Consider the following 15,936-nt stretch of genomic DNA (forward strand, 5'->3'; position numbering starts at 1 on the left):
AGCAAGTTCACTTCAAAATCGTTAAGTACAATACAAAAACATTATAAAAAAGACAGTTGGTCAAAGCGTATAAGTAGGGAAAACAGCTAATTTTAGCAGATCTCTAATAATGGAGAAAATAAACGGGAAAATTTATAGTGTTATGACATTTATACCCAGGTACATACATACTAATAGCACATGCACATTAGACAATGGGTCTTAATGACAGGGTGGAAAATTTGGGATACTCACGTTTGATTGCCTACCTTGGTGGGCCACTTCCTGGAAACACTGGCTTTTCTTCAGGGTTTTAAACCAATTATTCATTTAAATTATGAAACCAGATTCTTTCTGCCAGGATGGACATGATAAAGATGTTGCCTTTCCCTTTAACCCCACTATCTCCATTGGCTATGTGTACTTTTCTTTGCTTTCATTCTTTCGCCCAATTGAGTCATGGGCTATAGTTCACACTGGTGGAAAAAGCTTTGATCATTTATCTTGTCCCCTTTTTTTCTTCAAATTTCAAAAATATGGCATTTGAACTGGTGTGTACACTGTTTATATGCCATAATCATCAGCAATTCTACATTTCCAGGATTTTTAATCATTAACTGAATGTATATAGTATAGTATGGTCCTAAACTTGTTTGTCAAGCAGGAGTATAGAGGGAATAATAGATTCACTTCCAAACTACAGGTAAATTAATCTAAGTTGAAATTCAAAAAGCTATTTTGGTTGGAGAGAAACAGAAACATCCACAACCAGAAGAGGGCGCTGCGAAACAACCAAGCCCTCACAGCTTGTGACGTATGTACGCACCACTATACTTTTTCCCCCTTCAACATCTCCAAATGTTTTATAACATGTACAATTAACATTTAAACGGAACGTTAAAGCTTTCAAAAGTCACACGCGCTTGGGAACGAGTATGATTCGGTATAGAGAGAGTTAAAAAGGCCAATGGTGGTCGTCGCGCACGCCTCGCGGACGTGGACCGGCGAGGATGGGGCGAGGCCGGCCGAGTGACAACCGGGAAGCAGCAGCTTGGTGGGCGGGACCAGACTTTCCCATGATGTTGGTTGGGTAAAAGGAAGCATTATTTTCTCTACTATTCAGACACCGAGACGGACTATCTGCTGACCGTTTTTGTTCCAACCGGACCACCGAGGAGGAAATAAAAAGACGTTTCGATCGCGTCTCGCGAGGTTGCCCGAGGAACGCCTGTTCATTTAATGATGACAGAAATAGAGGTGATGCATTCCGGACAACAGGTAAATAGGACGACAAGTATTGACAAGTTTGCTGAAATAATGTTAAAATATAATTCTGCCTTAAGAAATATCTGACATGTGTCATTATGTTCTAATTTAGGATACATTGGCTTTTCCTTTTCTATTCTGTATCTCATCTAGAGATGACGTTTCTAAAACTCAGTAACAATTAGCCTTGTTTTATTTTCTTCCTTAATCAACATATGGCCTCGATCTCCAGCAGTTGTATTTTATTTTAAAAAAAAAGATCGAGAAAGAAAAGCAGGGTTTATTTTCTCGTTCTCAGTATCGTGAGATCCCCTTCAGAGCATGTGATCACCTCCGATCTGATACGGTGGAGGCGGAACCAGTTACAACCAGCCCAAACACATTTTATGACTTTGACAAGTGTTGAAAATCGTGTCATACAAGTCTCTAACAGAAATCCCCTATATTCTGGATCATTCTCTACCTTGCTCTGTGACGCGATGGTGGGTTTTGCTCGAGCAGAACATGTTCAAACATGCCCAATGGCACTTGACTTTATCCGGCTATGACATTAAATAAATGACCTAGAGCTGTGTCCTAATAAACACGATTTTGGAAATGACATTTCTGCTTTACGAACTGCACTCATTGAACTACTAACGCGTCAGAATTCGTCATACATCTTACACATGTGTTATACATACACTATTACACTTATCTGAATGTACATCAATCTTTACCTTTTGTAGTGTATACTATACACTAACTAAAGTATAGATACAACATATACTCTGATGTGGGCAAGAGAGACCTATCATTATTGTTTTTAAATTATGGTGGTTTAAGGTCATTATACATGAGAATACTGAAGCCACTGCTGTTTTGGGGTGTGTGCTATCATTAGGGGTCAAGAGTTCATGTTGTCTGGTCTATGATGAAAGGAGTGTCCCCCCCTTGTGTACCTTTTTCCCCCCAAACAAAAACCTCCCAACACACACAGGTTCCTCAACTCTCACCCATTTTGACTGCATGTGTGACTTGATCTGATGGTATGTCTGTAATGGTTTAAAATGTTGGCAACAGGATAATAGTTGTCTAAATGGAAGGCTAGTTTTGCATGATGCTGAATACAAATGTGCATTGTTTGAGAGTGAGAACAGGGAAATGAGTCCTTATTTTAATGGTCTTAGTTTCCTTGTTCTGTTGGCAACGTAGGCCCGGTGACGATAAACTGTCTAAAATTGAGCCTATCATGAGTGAGACATAATGGCCAACAGGCTGCGTGCAAGGAACAGCAATTGTGTCGAGACAACACACCGACATTTTGTGTCGTATCTTCAAAACGGGGAAGTGCGATGCCTGTCTGCCTCGACCGTTGGGAGCCCGTGTAAATGCCAAATGGTCAGTCTAGAGTTATCTTTTAACATGATGCAACACGGGGGTAAGGAGTGGGTCACTGGAATGAATCAGAACTTTCTAGCTTTGGTTCCTAGCCAGCTTTCCCTTCCTTGAAAGCCATATGAATTATCCCTACTTCTGAGCAATATACAAGTCACATGCTTCAAAGACTTCCACGCATGTTGGGTTGACGAAACACTCTGGGTGCTTGTGAAATCGTTTCCTTCTGTAAATAAGCTGTGGTTATTAACTCAAAGAATGCAGCAGTAGAAGTTTATTTTAGAATGACTTTGTTTATAAAGTAGAATCTTTCTGGCTTTTAGCGCTATCCAGCAGAGCTTAAACATTAAACATGTGAAAATAAACGAGCAGCTCATATAAGTTGCACTTGACTTAAAATAAAAAAAATATTTGCACTCATTAAATCATAGCACAAATGACGCCAAATATTACACTACTAAACTGAAGACACATCAACGAGTAACGAACTTTCCAAGTCAAATAATTGGTTTCAAGACAGATTTTTTTTTTCGAAAGTCAGAAATGTTAAAGTATGAACCTGCATTTTTTTCAAAGATTAAGTGGCGACTGTGCATAGCAAGTCAAATTAGGGCATAACAGTTATAAAAAGGTTGGAACCATCATAGAAGCATTAAAAGTGATTATAGATTTGATGATACATAATGATCACTCATTAAATACTATCTAAAGGATCTATTGGTTATCGACAGATTCGGGAAAATATATTGTCCTAAAAAATGTTGTTATGACAGGCCTAGTTAATCTTAGTGCTATAAGGTCCAGAGTCAAATTTTAGTTTTAATCTTTGCGTATATATTTTTTTAATGTTCACCTGGGAATTATGTCGCTGCAGCTTCCTCTTACACCCCAAAATTAGCCCGGAAGCCCAGTCTGACTTTTGCCATGTCCAAGATACATGGACAAGCCAGTCGGGTCTTTTGTGGTTTGGACTGCAAGACACAAACAGGATCTGAAAGAACCAATCACAAAAGTTTTAGTCAATTTGTATTTCACAAACAATCATGGCATGCAATGAATTGCCTGTACCAGTGAACAATAACTGATGTGGGGAAAAATCTGTGGGGATTAAATAAAAATGCTAAAAGTCCAGCATTTATGACGTTAGGTCCCGTTGACTCAATTCAGAGCTTGTGCTCAAAGTTTGTTTGGTGTTCTCACACACAATGAGACTTTACGTTGTACAAGTAATGAATGATAGGACTCTAAAAAAAGTGGTATCACGTCCTCTACAGCATCCTCTTCCTCTTATAAAAGGAAAAAAGCCGACATTCCAAATCCCCCAGGAGTGTAAACAAGATTTTACATCACACATTGAGTGTAAATGCCTGTTAGTTTATACACATTTCCTGTGATTATATTGTGACATCCACGATGGATCCCGAGACTAGCAAAATATCAGATGGAATACCAGCTTGTTAATGACGACAAGTGGGCTAGAAAATGGCCTCAGGTGTATATTGTTTCACATTGTGTGGTTGAATGAGGTCTTTACTGTGAAAGTTAACTTGCCTGGGGCATTTATTTCCACCTTTTACACAATGGGAGGACTTTTTGTACGTGGTTTCAACTGGCTAAATAGAGCAGTAACATCCATTGTGGTCATTAATGGTGATTTTGTCAACAAGGTTCAGCGGGGAACAGGGTGTGGCGGATGCAAAAACGCTTACCACTGCCTGGCTTCATTTCTCCTCGCTCCGCCCAACGTCCCACTGCACAACCAATCCTAACGGCATCGCTGCTTTTTTTGCAGGACATGGACCTGATCGACATTCTGTGGAGACAGGACATCGATTTGGGGGCACGCCGTGAAGTGTTTGATTATAGCCACCGTCAGAAGGAGCACGAGCTGCAGAGGCAGCAGGAGCTGGCGGAGGAGAAGAGGCTGCACCTCATCCGTGAGCAGGAAAAGGCTCTCCTGGCACAGCTGCTACTTGACGAGGAGACGGGGGAATATGTGCCGCGGCCCCTGCCCGGCGCACCGCCGCAGTCGGCTACCGTTCCCTTGGAGGCTGCACAGGTACTTGCACCTTAACTCTATTATGCATGAAAGGCCCAAGCCACTCCTTTTTTTACGGTTGCTAAGTTACCTCTGTGTCATTAGTGAGGGAAAGGTGGTTCTGTAGTTTAGTTGTCTTTGATTCTAGAGACTTATGTAATATACAATGTACCTTGACAAACAAGTTTAAATTCTTCTGTGACTAAAGCACATCATTCAATGTTTAATACTTTCACTAATTTAATTAAAATTATCCAGCAGTCACGTTGCATGTTGTTAAATTTAGATGGCTTCCCAAAGTCAACGTCTAATAGGGTGAGAATTCTGGTTAAACAACACAAATGGGTCAAATTTTTTAGAGCGTAAAATAATTTATTTACTTATTCCATCAGACCGTCCCTTTTGTTTCCTATAAAGGATTATGCAGAAAGTTCTCATTCTATGAATTAAAAAAAAAAAACACAAATGTGGCACCTTTTCATGAGATTGTTACTGCTAGTACTTTGAGGAACCAAGGTTGAGACTCAAAAACTTTTGGTACAATGGTGATAGTTCCCAACTATGTCACCGGCTGGTAGTCAAGCAAGCCAACCGCTGAGCTAAAATCCCACTAAGTCATGTCTGCTTCAAACATTCCTTCAAAGTTTGAGTCTCGTTTTGTAACTTTGCGTAGGAGCTGCACTTGTCGAAGTATTAAAGTTTTGTTCTTTCAACTTGATCATAATAGCAGGTCAATCAATCTCTATTATAGGATGTCAGCTTCACACAGCATAGTGGCGAGTCGTTGTCATTAGACGAATGCTTACAGCTTCTTGCGGAGACGTTTCCCGCCGAAGAAAATGGGGTAAGGAGCCACTCCAATGCTTACAAAGGGGTCCTTCAACGCAATGTTTGTAAAATGCTAAAAACGTCATGCTTTGCTTCCTAGGTCGCGTCCATTGGCCTGGACACGAGTTCCGGCAGCTGCAGCGTTCTGACACCCCCCGAGCAGCCAACGTTGGCGCCAATCATGCTTTCACCTGATCCTTTGACAGCACCCCAGTCACAGAAGGAGTCTCTGGATATTGAGCAGGCCTGGATGGAGCTGCTGTCACTTCCCGAGCTGCAGGTACGAGCTGAGCAATTAGCTAATTAAAGTATCCAAACAAACACATAGCTCCACTTTGAGAATGATTCAATTTTGGAAAGCTTTGCCTTGGCCAGTACAAAAGTAGCAATGTGGCACTAACCCGTTCTAGTTAACAGCTTGTGGTCATGGGTGAGGCTCAATTTTCCTAGCTGCATTTGGCAGATAACACTGGATCCACTTTGCTTTCCACATTATAATAGCCATTATGCAATTCAGAATTGGGCAACGCACTGGGGACAGCCTACAATAAGGTTTAACAGGTGTGGCAGAAGAAATCTATGTATACACATGTACTGTATCGAGTAAGTGGTTTTAGAAACTGTTGTCTTATAAAAATAGAGTTGTTTTTATTTAAATGCAGTTGACGGGTGTGCCGAAAAGTTGGTTTAGTTTTCTAATTTGTTTTTGTTTTCAGCAATGTCTGAACCTCCAAATCGAAGAGGCATTCGAGCCGACGGCCTACCCTGTCCCCCCCAACAACACTGAAGCACAGGAACCAAACTACTCCTTTTATCCCATGTCAAGTCCGGTCGAAAAGAAGATCAATTTAAACATGGGTCCTCCAGTTTTTCTGAATACGTTTGATAGCTCAGTTCCCAGCATGACCCCAGCAGACAATGCAAACCAAATTAAATCGGAAGTTCCCCAGTTAAACACTCATTTTAACATTAATAGCTTTTGCAACACATTTTACCCTGACCCCATGATGGAGGGGAGCAGCAGTCAACAGGACCTTGACGAGAAAAAATGCAACATCGAGCCCCATGTTCACGACTTGTACAGCCTCTCGCCTGATGACACATTTGAGCGGGGAAAATCCAATCTGCCTGCAGAAGTGCCTGACTTAGACTCTGGACTTTCATCAAGTCCCCATTCTTGCTCGCCTGGGAAATCTCTGTATGGAGACGAGGGTCTGGACGGGGGCGATTCTGACTTAGAAGAGATGGACCAGAACCCTGGAAGTGCAAATTCTGACTACTCTGAGATGTTCACATTGAACTTCCAACCTGATGACGATCAGCCGGCCTTTCCCTTGTCCACGTTAACGGGGCACATGCAAAACCAGCAGGATGAGCCCAACGGACAAATGACGGATCTGGACGAAGACAACGGCCATCGTTCTTCCCCTTTCACTAAAGACAAACGCAAGAGAGGGTCAGATTTGCGTCTCTCTAGAGACCAACAGAGGGCCAAGGCCCTCAAGATTCCCTTCAGCATCGACATGATCATAAACCTGCCCGTCGACGATTACAACGAGCTGATCTCAAAGAATGAGCTAAATGAGACCCAGCTGGCTCTGGTTCGAGACATCCGCCGCCGTGGCAAGAACAAGGTGGCGGCCCAGAACTGCCGCAAGCGCAAGATGGAGAACATCGTGGGGCTGGAGAGCGACTTGGACTCGCTCAAGGAGGAGAAAGTGCGCCTCCTCGGCGAGAAGTCCCGCAGTGCGAGCAGACTGAGAGAGATGAAGAGAAAGCTGAACACTCTCTACCTGGAGGTGTTCAATATGTTGAAGGACGAGGATGGCAACTCTATTTCCCCCTCAGACTTTTCGCTGCAGCAGTCAACCGAAGGCAGTGTCTTCCTGGTTCCCCGCACTAAAAAGACCTTTCTCAAGAGCTAAGACCAACCCTTCTTTTTACCAATATACTGCAGTCATGTAGTCGCACTATGCAATGAATTTCTCAGCTTTATGCTCTGTCGAAGTCGGATGGATAGCTTTTGGTTTTTGTTATATTTTTGATATTTTATCTCTTTTGTACTCTACCTTCATAGTTGACGTGATTATTTGTAAATAGACATCTGAGATGAATAAAACTTAATGTACCTGTAAATATTCATACTGTATATTGTATATGTTTGCTAACTTAAAGATTTTTAACGACACCCCCTATGATTTGCTGCACAGGTTCTTAAGCTTTTCAATAAACCATCCCAAAGCTATATGGCTTCATTTTTCTATAAAAGCTTAGCATTGTAAAGTTGAACTATGGCCTGACTGGATACCAATTGGATATAAAGTCTGGGGCTTTGTTACGTAACTCACCACGTTCAAGTTACTTCTGGACATGGAAAACTCATACAGCTACAAAATTGAAATAGCTAGGGGCATTTAGTCCAAGTTCCAATCACTTCCTCTATATTTGCTGCAGTTATTTGGGCAGTACCGGTAACCTAAATCTTTTAATACGAAGCCGGTTAAGTCACACCCGCCTTATTATTGTTGCACAACAAAGGCCACAATTGTTGATGCATGACACTTTTACCATGATCCGACCAGGCCTACAATCAACACGCAATCACTGTTTGCCTTCCATGCACTTTCACACACAAACAACACCTTTGACCGACCAAGCCCATGTGTAAGAAGAATTAAAAAAAATTAAAAAAAAGTTACACATCTAAATAGGTAAAAATCCATCCTGGAATTACTTGTTACAAAAATGTTCAAACGAGCTCAGCAAGAACTTAAAATATATATATAAAAAACAAAACAGATCAAAGAAAAATCCCTTTATTTAAACTTAGCAAGTCATGCATACTCCCTATTTAATTTTAATAGCAGTTCGGGACACCCCTTCTTAATTGCTAAAAATACATTTTATACAGCATTCATTTATGTTAAAGACCCAATCATAATTAGATTAACAAAACAAAAACATGCAGTGTATACAACAGGCATGATAGGGGAAATGAAGTTTCAATTTGTCATATTAAGGACTGTTAATGACCTTGGCTAGGGCTTTGGCATCGAAGATAAAATGGAAACAATGGTGATAAACCGCAAGGAATCCCATTGCAATTCACAATTGCAGGTCTATTTTTTGTTGACTATGTGTATACATCATTGAAGAAGCACAGAGGAAATTTACATTAACACCCTGTGAGCCTGATAAATGGATCATGCATATTTTTTTGGCTATTATTATAGCTATTGGAGTTTAAAGATCGTGAACCAAACATTAACATTTTAATTCATATTTTGTAGGACTCTCACTTAAGCCCAAATAATGGCTGTTCAAGTAGAAAATACACCGGTTGCATAGCAACTTAATGTATCGCTAAATTTAATTTTCTGGGGTGACTTTGAACAAGGACTTATGAAATACTAATTTATTAGAATTTCCATTGTTAAAGCCTCATTTTTGTTTAAGTAGCATCAACTTATTTTGTGAATGTGGGTGGAGTGGACCTCGTATTTAAACGCAGGGTTTAGTCAGGGGATGTCACCGGTTATGCCCGTTTGTCATTTTTTTTAAACAACCTTAGATAATATTTGTAAAAAGGCTTACCCATCCAGACCCTTCCGTGTTATTGCCATTTCCGTCCTCTTTCCACATCTGCAAATCAAGCAAAATGGTTACTCTTACCTGCTCGCTCTTGATCAAATGAGCTCTTGTGAAATACTCCTTTCTCAAGTCTGACACCTACAGTATTTAGTGGATAAACTGACTCAAGAGGAAGCCCCCCAACATGTCCATTCGCTAGCTGGCTTCAGGAAGTTGGCGTTGCGCTCACTGCCGCCTTCTCCTTCTCCTCCCCTCTCTCACTGTGCTGGCGCTGGCTGAAGATTTTGCTTGCTGTCTGACCGCCATCTGCAATCCTCCACACTAGCGACGCTGCAGGCACTCGTGGCTCCTATAATGGCCTAGGGCTACTCCATCATCGCCTTGTCCATAATTGCATACATAAGGCAAGACAACCTCACGTGGCTTGACTGCACCAGTTTTATTCAGGCTTTGCACAAACTAGAATTCCCTAAAATCTAATGGACAAACTTGGAAGGGATTTACTGTGTTCACATACAATAATCAAAACACACTTGACTCAACAGAGGAACTGTTACAGCTATTCTGAAGGACAAAATCCAGGGTAAACTAAGCCATATAGAAAAAAAAAAAGAAAAAAAGAAAAGATATAAACAACGCGCTTAAGGTTGGTTGGAAAAAATAATCGAAAACTCTCGACCCCTGAAACCACAGGCACAATACCCACACTTGAAACGCACAGGGGGACAGTGACTTTGCAGGCAAACATCTATCAAAATAAGGTATCAATGCGATTGAATGTAAAGTCCTTCTTTCATAACAAGTCTGACTCATGTGCTCCTCTAATGCCTCAAAGTAACCTGCAGCTTTCCTGACAATTCCTTTGCTCACCGCCTTGCCTCCCCTGCTAAGAACTGAAGCCTGTTGAATGGATACAGGATAGAACAAACAGTTATTCTACACTTGCACGGGCTCACTCTGTACTCTGCTACGAGGGTTGCCGCGAGCGCCGATTGCAAACTTACCAAAATACGATTTAATAGCGCCTTGAGCCATAGCCGCCGCCACCGCTGCCACCTCCGCCGGAGCCGGACCCGTAGCCACCTAAGAATGCAATGCTAGACTAAGTTCTGCTTAATTGCCATTGTTTGACAACAGAAAAGACAACTGACCTCCATATGGACCACCTGAGTTCCTACCACCAAAACTGTTTCCCTTCATGGGCCCATAGTTGGACTGATGGCTACCATAGCTGTCACAATTATTGTAACTTCCGCCTCCGCCGTAACCTGACAAAACAAACGGCGTTAAAAACGAAACGTGAATGCAATCAGCGAATGCAGAGAGGCTTCCATGTGTAAGCAAAGGCTTTACCTCCACCATTACCCCGGTAACCTCCATCGCAGCCGCCACCATATCCACCACCCTGATTATCATATCCTCCCCCTCCATAGTTTCCTCGTCCCCCGTAACCTCCTCCTCCTCCACCACCATAATTTCCACCAGGACCTAAAATCAGGAAAACAAAAAAATACTTAATACTTATTCAGCCCTCAAGCAAACTTTAACACAGGTACTCACCATCATAGTCATCATATCCACCTCGTCCTCCACCGTAGCTATCTGAAAGGAAAGTAAATATGATTTATTATTAAAGAAAGACTGTGGATAACTAGTTTCCACATCTCTGTGGGAATTTAGAATATTACAATGGCACTTGAAGTGCTCTCTGTGTAGTTAATGAATAATGATCGTTTATTTTTTTCATTACAGGGCACCCCGGCATATTCAGTTTGCTTGTTGTAAAGTAATAAATTTGCATATTTTCAGTCTTCTGTTTAGGCAACACACAAAAAAAATCATTAGTGTCTAAAAATCCAAAAACAAGACGACGCACCTCGACCATAGCTACCACCACCACCGCCGCCGCCTCCGCCGCCGCCACCACCACCGCCTCCATAATTACTATTTCGGCTCATGTAGTTACTGGATCCTCCACTTCTCCCTAAAACGGACAGATTAAAATATATGCAAATGAGTGTGTAGAAAGAAATGCATTAACTTAAGGAATGGGTGCTTACCCCTGGAATTAGACATCACGTTCATTTCTTGCTTGGAAAGTGCTTTCCTGACTTCACAATTGTGCGCATTGATGGTATGGTACTTCTGAGCTTCAGGGCAAATTGGAGATTTTAAATACTCGGCCCGTAAACAACATCACCAAAAATATAACGATATTCACATACCAACAATTTTATCAACGGTGTCATGGTCATCAAAGGTGACGAAGCAGAAGCCTCTTTTCTTGCCAGTTTGTCGTTCCTCCATGATTTCGATGGTTTCAATCTTGCCGTATTTTTTGAAATAGTCTCGGATGTGGTACTCTTCCGTGTCCTCTTTGATACCGCCCACGAAAATCTTCTTAACCGTCAGGTGAGCGCCCGGTTTATTGGAATCCTGTAGCAAAAGTGATGACCACAATCACGGTGAGTCACTACCGCATGTGTCACGCATTTTCCCGCTGAGCAGTTTTGGTACCTCTCTGGACACGGCCCTCTTGGGTTCAACGACTCGGCCGTCAACTTTATGAGGCCTTTCTTTCATGGCGTCGTCCACCTCCAGCGTGGAGGAATAAGTCACAAAGCCAAAGCCCCTTGACCGCTTGGTACTGGGATCTCTCATCACCTAAGAAACAACACCCTAATGTCATAAAACACAACAAACTAACTTCCATCTGAAGTGGGGAAAAAATATTACACACAAAAAACAACAACAACTGTATTTGCCCTGATAAAGGTAATTGAATTAGTTTCACATGGCAACACTAAAACACATACCACACAGTCTGTCAGTGATCCCCATTGCTCGAAATGGGCCCGTAAACTCTCCTCTGTGGTTTCAAAGCTCAGGCCACCAATAAAGAGCTTCCTGAGCTGCTCTGGTTCTTTACAGTCACGGTCCTGCACATTTAACACAACTATGTAAAACACTTACAACAGAAAAACATTGACATTTCACAACATGAGATCCATTAAATGCGTGCCTAACAAAAGGTTAGTTTTAATATGATTGAGGTACTGATGCAACGTTAAGTAAATGTTTCTTTTTCGTGCAACCCTATTAAACATGATACTAAATTTATGACAATTGCATATGATCTTTCGACAATATGATGGAGTTAAATACTTTTGTTTGTGGTCTAGGTCCATTTTTGATCATTTCTACACCTGATAGTAAGGCATGAGTTAGTGTAGAGAAAAATAGGTATATATGGATATTATGAAATCAATTTAAAATTATTTTGGGGGCACCTTTCTGACTTCCTCCTCTCAAAGTATTACCTCATTTTAAGACTCTATATGTAGTTACTATGCTGAACACTGCCTTCCTTCCCTCAAACCTGCTTTTGTCCTGCCATCTTTTCCTTTCTTCATGCACGTTTTTCATTGAAACATTCCCACATACCTTCTTCCTGCACTTAAACCTGCTTTTCTGCCTTTCTTACCTCCCTTCCTTCCATCTCAGACCTGCTTTTATCTTCTTGCCTTCCTTCCTTCATTCCCCCTTTTTAATTTGCACCTTTCCTGACTTTCTTTAAAAGTACTTTCTGCCTTCCTTCTTGGGAACCTGTCAAATGTTGCCATAGAATCAAGAATTGACTCAAATCATCTGGCATTATTCACGGTATGTGCACAAATAAAAGAATTATTTGAAAAATACACGATACCTAATTTCCCCAAGCCGTGTACTACCATGCGATGATATTACGGCGCGTGTGCCGTAACGAGGTTGGTGGGTTTAAAACACGCAGTACACTACATCGTTAAATCGAACAATGAATATAATAATTTAACGAATGTAATTTCGCGAAAACACATCGATCGTCTGTAGTTTAAGATGTCAATTTCAGTAATTTCGGCCCCCAGCTGCATGGGAAGCTAAGTCCTTGTAGCGCTTCCGCTAGCTCAAGTGGCAATTCGAGGCACACATGCGCGAGCTTTTAGAAAGCGAGGCACAAAGATCAAAGGCAAAACGTCAACTTATTGCTGATATCAAAGCGCTCTGATGACGCCAACGGAACCGCCATACATGGTTTGCATCGTTTGATTATGGAAAAGAAAAGATGGAAAGATTCCCGACCTCCATTTTGCAGTTGATTTCAGTTCGGAGACGGAGCTGATCACGTGACCCGGTCCACCCGCGACGTCATCAGCACATTCGAGATTGTTCTGTGAAATAAAATAAAAAAACAGCACCAGACTGATTTAATAGTAGCGGTAATTTGAATAATAATTTTGGATTGTAGCATTTGTTTTTATGATGACATCTTTTGTGTTTATAGGTCAGGGGAATGCGCAGGCAATAACAACCAAATTGCGCTACCTAGCGGTAGAATGGTTCTCATGTAAGGGGCAAAATATCTTTACGAATCATACATTTACATTTAAGAGTAAGCTTTCAATCAGAATTATAAGTTTCAACAAATCGACACATGATTCAAACATTAAAAATACCTTGTGTTCTGCATTACCAAGTAAAAAAATGACAAATTAAAAAACATATTTAATGCTGCAGAGAAAATTTTGCTTATTTAAAGTACACAAAGCAAATATTTTATGGTTAGTTGTAATAAAGATTATTGTTTAACCTTTCATGCATATTTCTCCACTAAATATTGTTGTCACATTCGTGTGAGCATAATTACCCCCTGCCAATTGCGTTATAGTATATTTATATTTTGCGAGCCCATATAATATTCAATTGTTGTCTTAGTATTGTCCGGAAGGATTTCACAATAAATAATAAAGAAAATGAAACAAATTTTAAGTGAAATTAAAGAATTGAATGAGCCATTATGAAAAAAATAAATAAAAAATGAATTAAATTAAAAAAAATATATAGAACGCAAATTTAAAAGGCCATGACTAAATAATCAGTGCATTTTACACTAGGAAATTCATCATTATTTATAAAAATCACTTGTGACCTCACATTGCTTAACTCTCTAGCTGCCATAGACTGCAATAGACTATACCATACATTTGAATTTATTATAATAAAACTAATTGGACGTGAACTCCCACCAATTATTTTACTAACTACCACAATTCATAATCAGCGACAGTAAATGAGTTAAACTTGTCCACTGTAGTGACCACTGTCCCCGAGAAAGGTTTAAATCTGCTACTTCTAATGGAGTAAACATGACAGAGTGGTCAGCTCTTCCTTACTTAGATATTCAGATGAGAACGTTTGGATGTTAATAGGCAGATGCCACAAAGCCTACTTGAAGCCTAACCAGCAAGTCCAAATATATGGCTGCTTTATGGTACAGACAATACTTGTCATTAACTTTATTGTTCTCTATAAGGAAAATACAACCCCAATAAAAAAGGCTAATGCTGTTCTGAGACTGTTAACGTTCAGTATTTGTAATGGGTCCACATGCAGACATGCCTTGTGATCATGTTGGACTAGTTGGTGGTTGGAGGGATGAGAGATTGGAGAGAAAGTGCCTCATAACGCCAGCTTGCAAGTTTTAACTGGAAGGCACCAATTTTCGATTCAATTATTTGTCATCCAATGCAATGATTAAATGATTTTTTGACTGTACATAAATTTGATCCAAATAAGGACTTGGTGTTTTACCATCACAGCCTCTAAATCAAACTATAACTCTATTGTGATTCAATTGGCTTTGCTACTTTTCCACCTTTGCGTGTGAAAAAGTTCAATATAAATGCATTGTAGTGATACGGCAACTAAATGCTGGATTTTGATTTCTTGCCAAGTATTTCAGTACAGTAGAACTAAACCTGCGCCTTTGATGGATGAACTTGCTTTAGTGCTTGTGTCATAGTAGATAAATAAACCTGATGTATTAGCACCGGTCCATAGCCATCATAAACTAACAGGGGGAGTGTTAGTTTTTCATATTGACAATAGAACTTATAAAGTTACGATCATTACCGCGGATCTCAGTGAGCCTGATAAATAACATCTGAATGAAAAGAACCTATTTGTAATTTTGGGAGGTACATTTTTGAAGAATGTGGGCTTTTTAAGAATAGATATAAATCAGGGACTTGCCGTGTTGTGTGTTATTTTAGAACTATTCATCACAGCAAGATTGGTCCAAGATCTAATAGCAAGGAACAATTAATTTGCTTGAGAAAAAAGAAAGAATAAGAATGAATGTTTAATGACTGTCATTAAAAGGCTTTAACAAGCTGGCCTTGCTTATGATGCTTTGTGTTGTAAAGCAATCCATTGAATCAGGTAACGGCTCGCGTAGACTAAAAGGCGGCACTTAAGGCCATTTTAAATAATGAATATTGGTTCATCGGTATCCTACACCTGCAAAATGTGGCCAGTTGTATATTTGGTAAGTATCGACACTGAAGCAAAAACATTTACAGTATAGCTTCAGTGTGTGTGTGCTATTGATGATATGATTCAAGTAAATACTAACTGGGTCACACACAATTAGATGGAAACTATATTAGATGCTTATAAGACCAAATAAACACATCAAAAACTACACATGTATTTTGTAATAGTATATCAGACTAGTATAAGCCAGGTAAACATGAAAAACTGTAGAGATTCAAGTTTGAACTACAACTGCGCCATTCCGGTTCACTTATTTTTTTTAATTATAACCATTCGGAAGTGAATTGGTCGGTATATTTTTGGTTGTTGTTCTACTGCAAAACCCAAGTACACCTTGGCAAGCGGTCAAAACTAAATCCCAACATTTTTTAATCAGGATAGCAAAATTAATGGTTCCAATAGTCACAAAGGGTTGTGTCGATTGAACCAGCTCCAGACTATCATATTTTTTTTACTGCTGGTTCTTCTTATGATGCTATGTGAAA

General features: G+C 40.3%; 2 protein-coding genes across 5 annotated transcripts; one reads left to right on the forward strand and one right to left on the reverse strand.

Annotated features, from left to right (window-relative positions):
• Positions 1–1,043: 1,043 nt before the first annotated feature.
• nfe2l2a (nfe2 like bZIP transcription factor 2a) lies at positions 1,044–7,733 on the forward strand. Its single transcript, XM_077616591.1, has 5 exons — positions 1,044–1,257; positions 4,415–4,681; positions 5,412–5,504; positions 5,589–5,768; positions 6,205–7,733. The coding sequence occupies exons 1-5, from the start codon at positions 1,219–1,221 to the stop codon at positions 7,411–7,413; spliced, it is 1,788 nt and encodes a 595-aa protein (XP_077472717.1). The 5' UTR covers positions 1,044–1,218; the 3' UTR covers positions 7,414–7,733.
• Positions 2,882–13,287, reverse strand: hnrnpa3 (heterogeneous nuclear ribonucleoprotein A3). 4 transcript variants are annotated; one of them, XR_013304546.1, is made up of 13 exons: positions 13,199–13,287; positions 11,896–12,018; positions 11,597–11,743; positions 11,305–11,515; positions 11,140–11,229; positions 10,956–11,063; positions 10,640–10,681; positions 10,433–10,567; positions 10,231–10,347; positions 10,084–10,162; positions 9,083–9,130; positions 4,332–4,435; positions 2,882–3,613 (listed from the first exon to the last, which is right to left on the reverse strand). XR_013304546.1 is itself a non-coding variant. In XM_077616592.1 (11 exons), the coding sequence occupies exons 1-10, from the start codon at positions 13,202–13,204 to the stop codon at positions 10,095–10,097; spliced, it is 1,047 nt and encodes a 348-aa protein (XP_077472718.1). In that variant the 5' UTR covers positions 13,205–13,287; the 3' UTR covers positions 9,500–9,979; positions 10,084–10,094. The 4 variants fall into 4 exon arrangements, 2 of the variants coding, with proteins under 2 accessions (XP_077472718.1, XP_077472719.1); XR_013304545.1 differs by having other exon boundaries at positions 4,332–9,130; XM_077616592.1 differs by lacking the exons at positions 2,882–3,613; positions 4,332–4,435; positions 9,083–9,130 and adding an exon at positions 9,500–9,979.
• Between the last annotated feature and the right edge of the window lie 2,649 nt (positions 13,288–15,936).

The sequence above is a fragment of the Stigmatopora argus genome, chromosome 13, assembly GCF_051989625.1.
Source record: "Stigmatopora argus isolate UIUO_Sarg chromosome 13, RoL_Sarg_1.0, whole genome shotgun sequence".
NCBI lineage: Eukaryota > Metazoa > Chordata > Actinopteri > Syngnathiformes > Syngnathidae > Stigmatopora > Stigmatopora argus.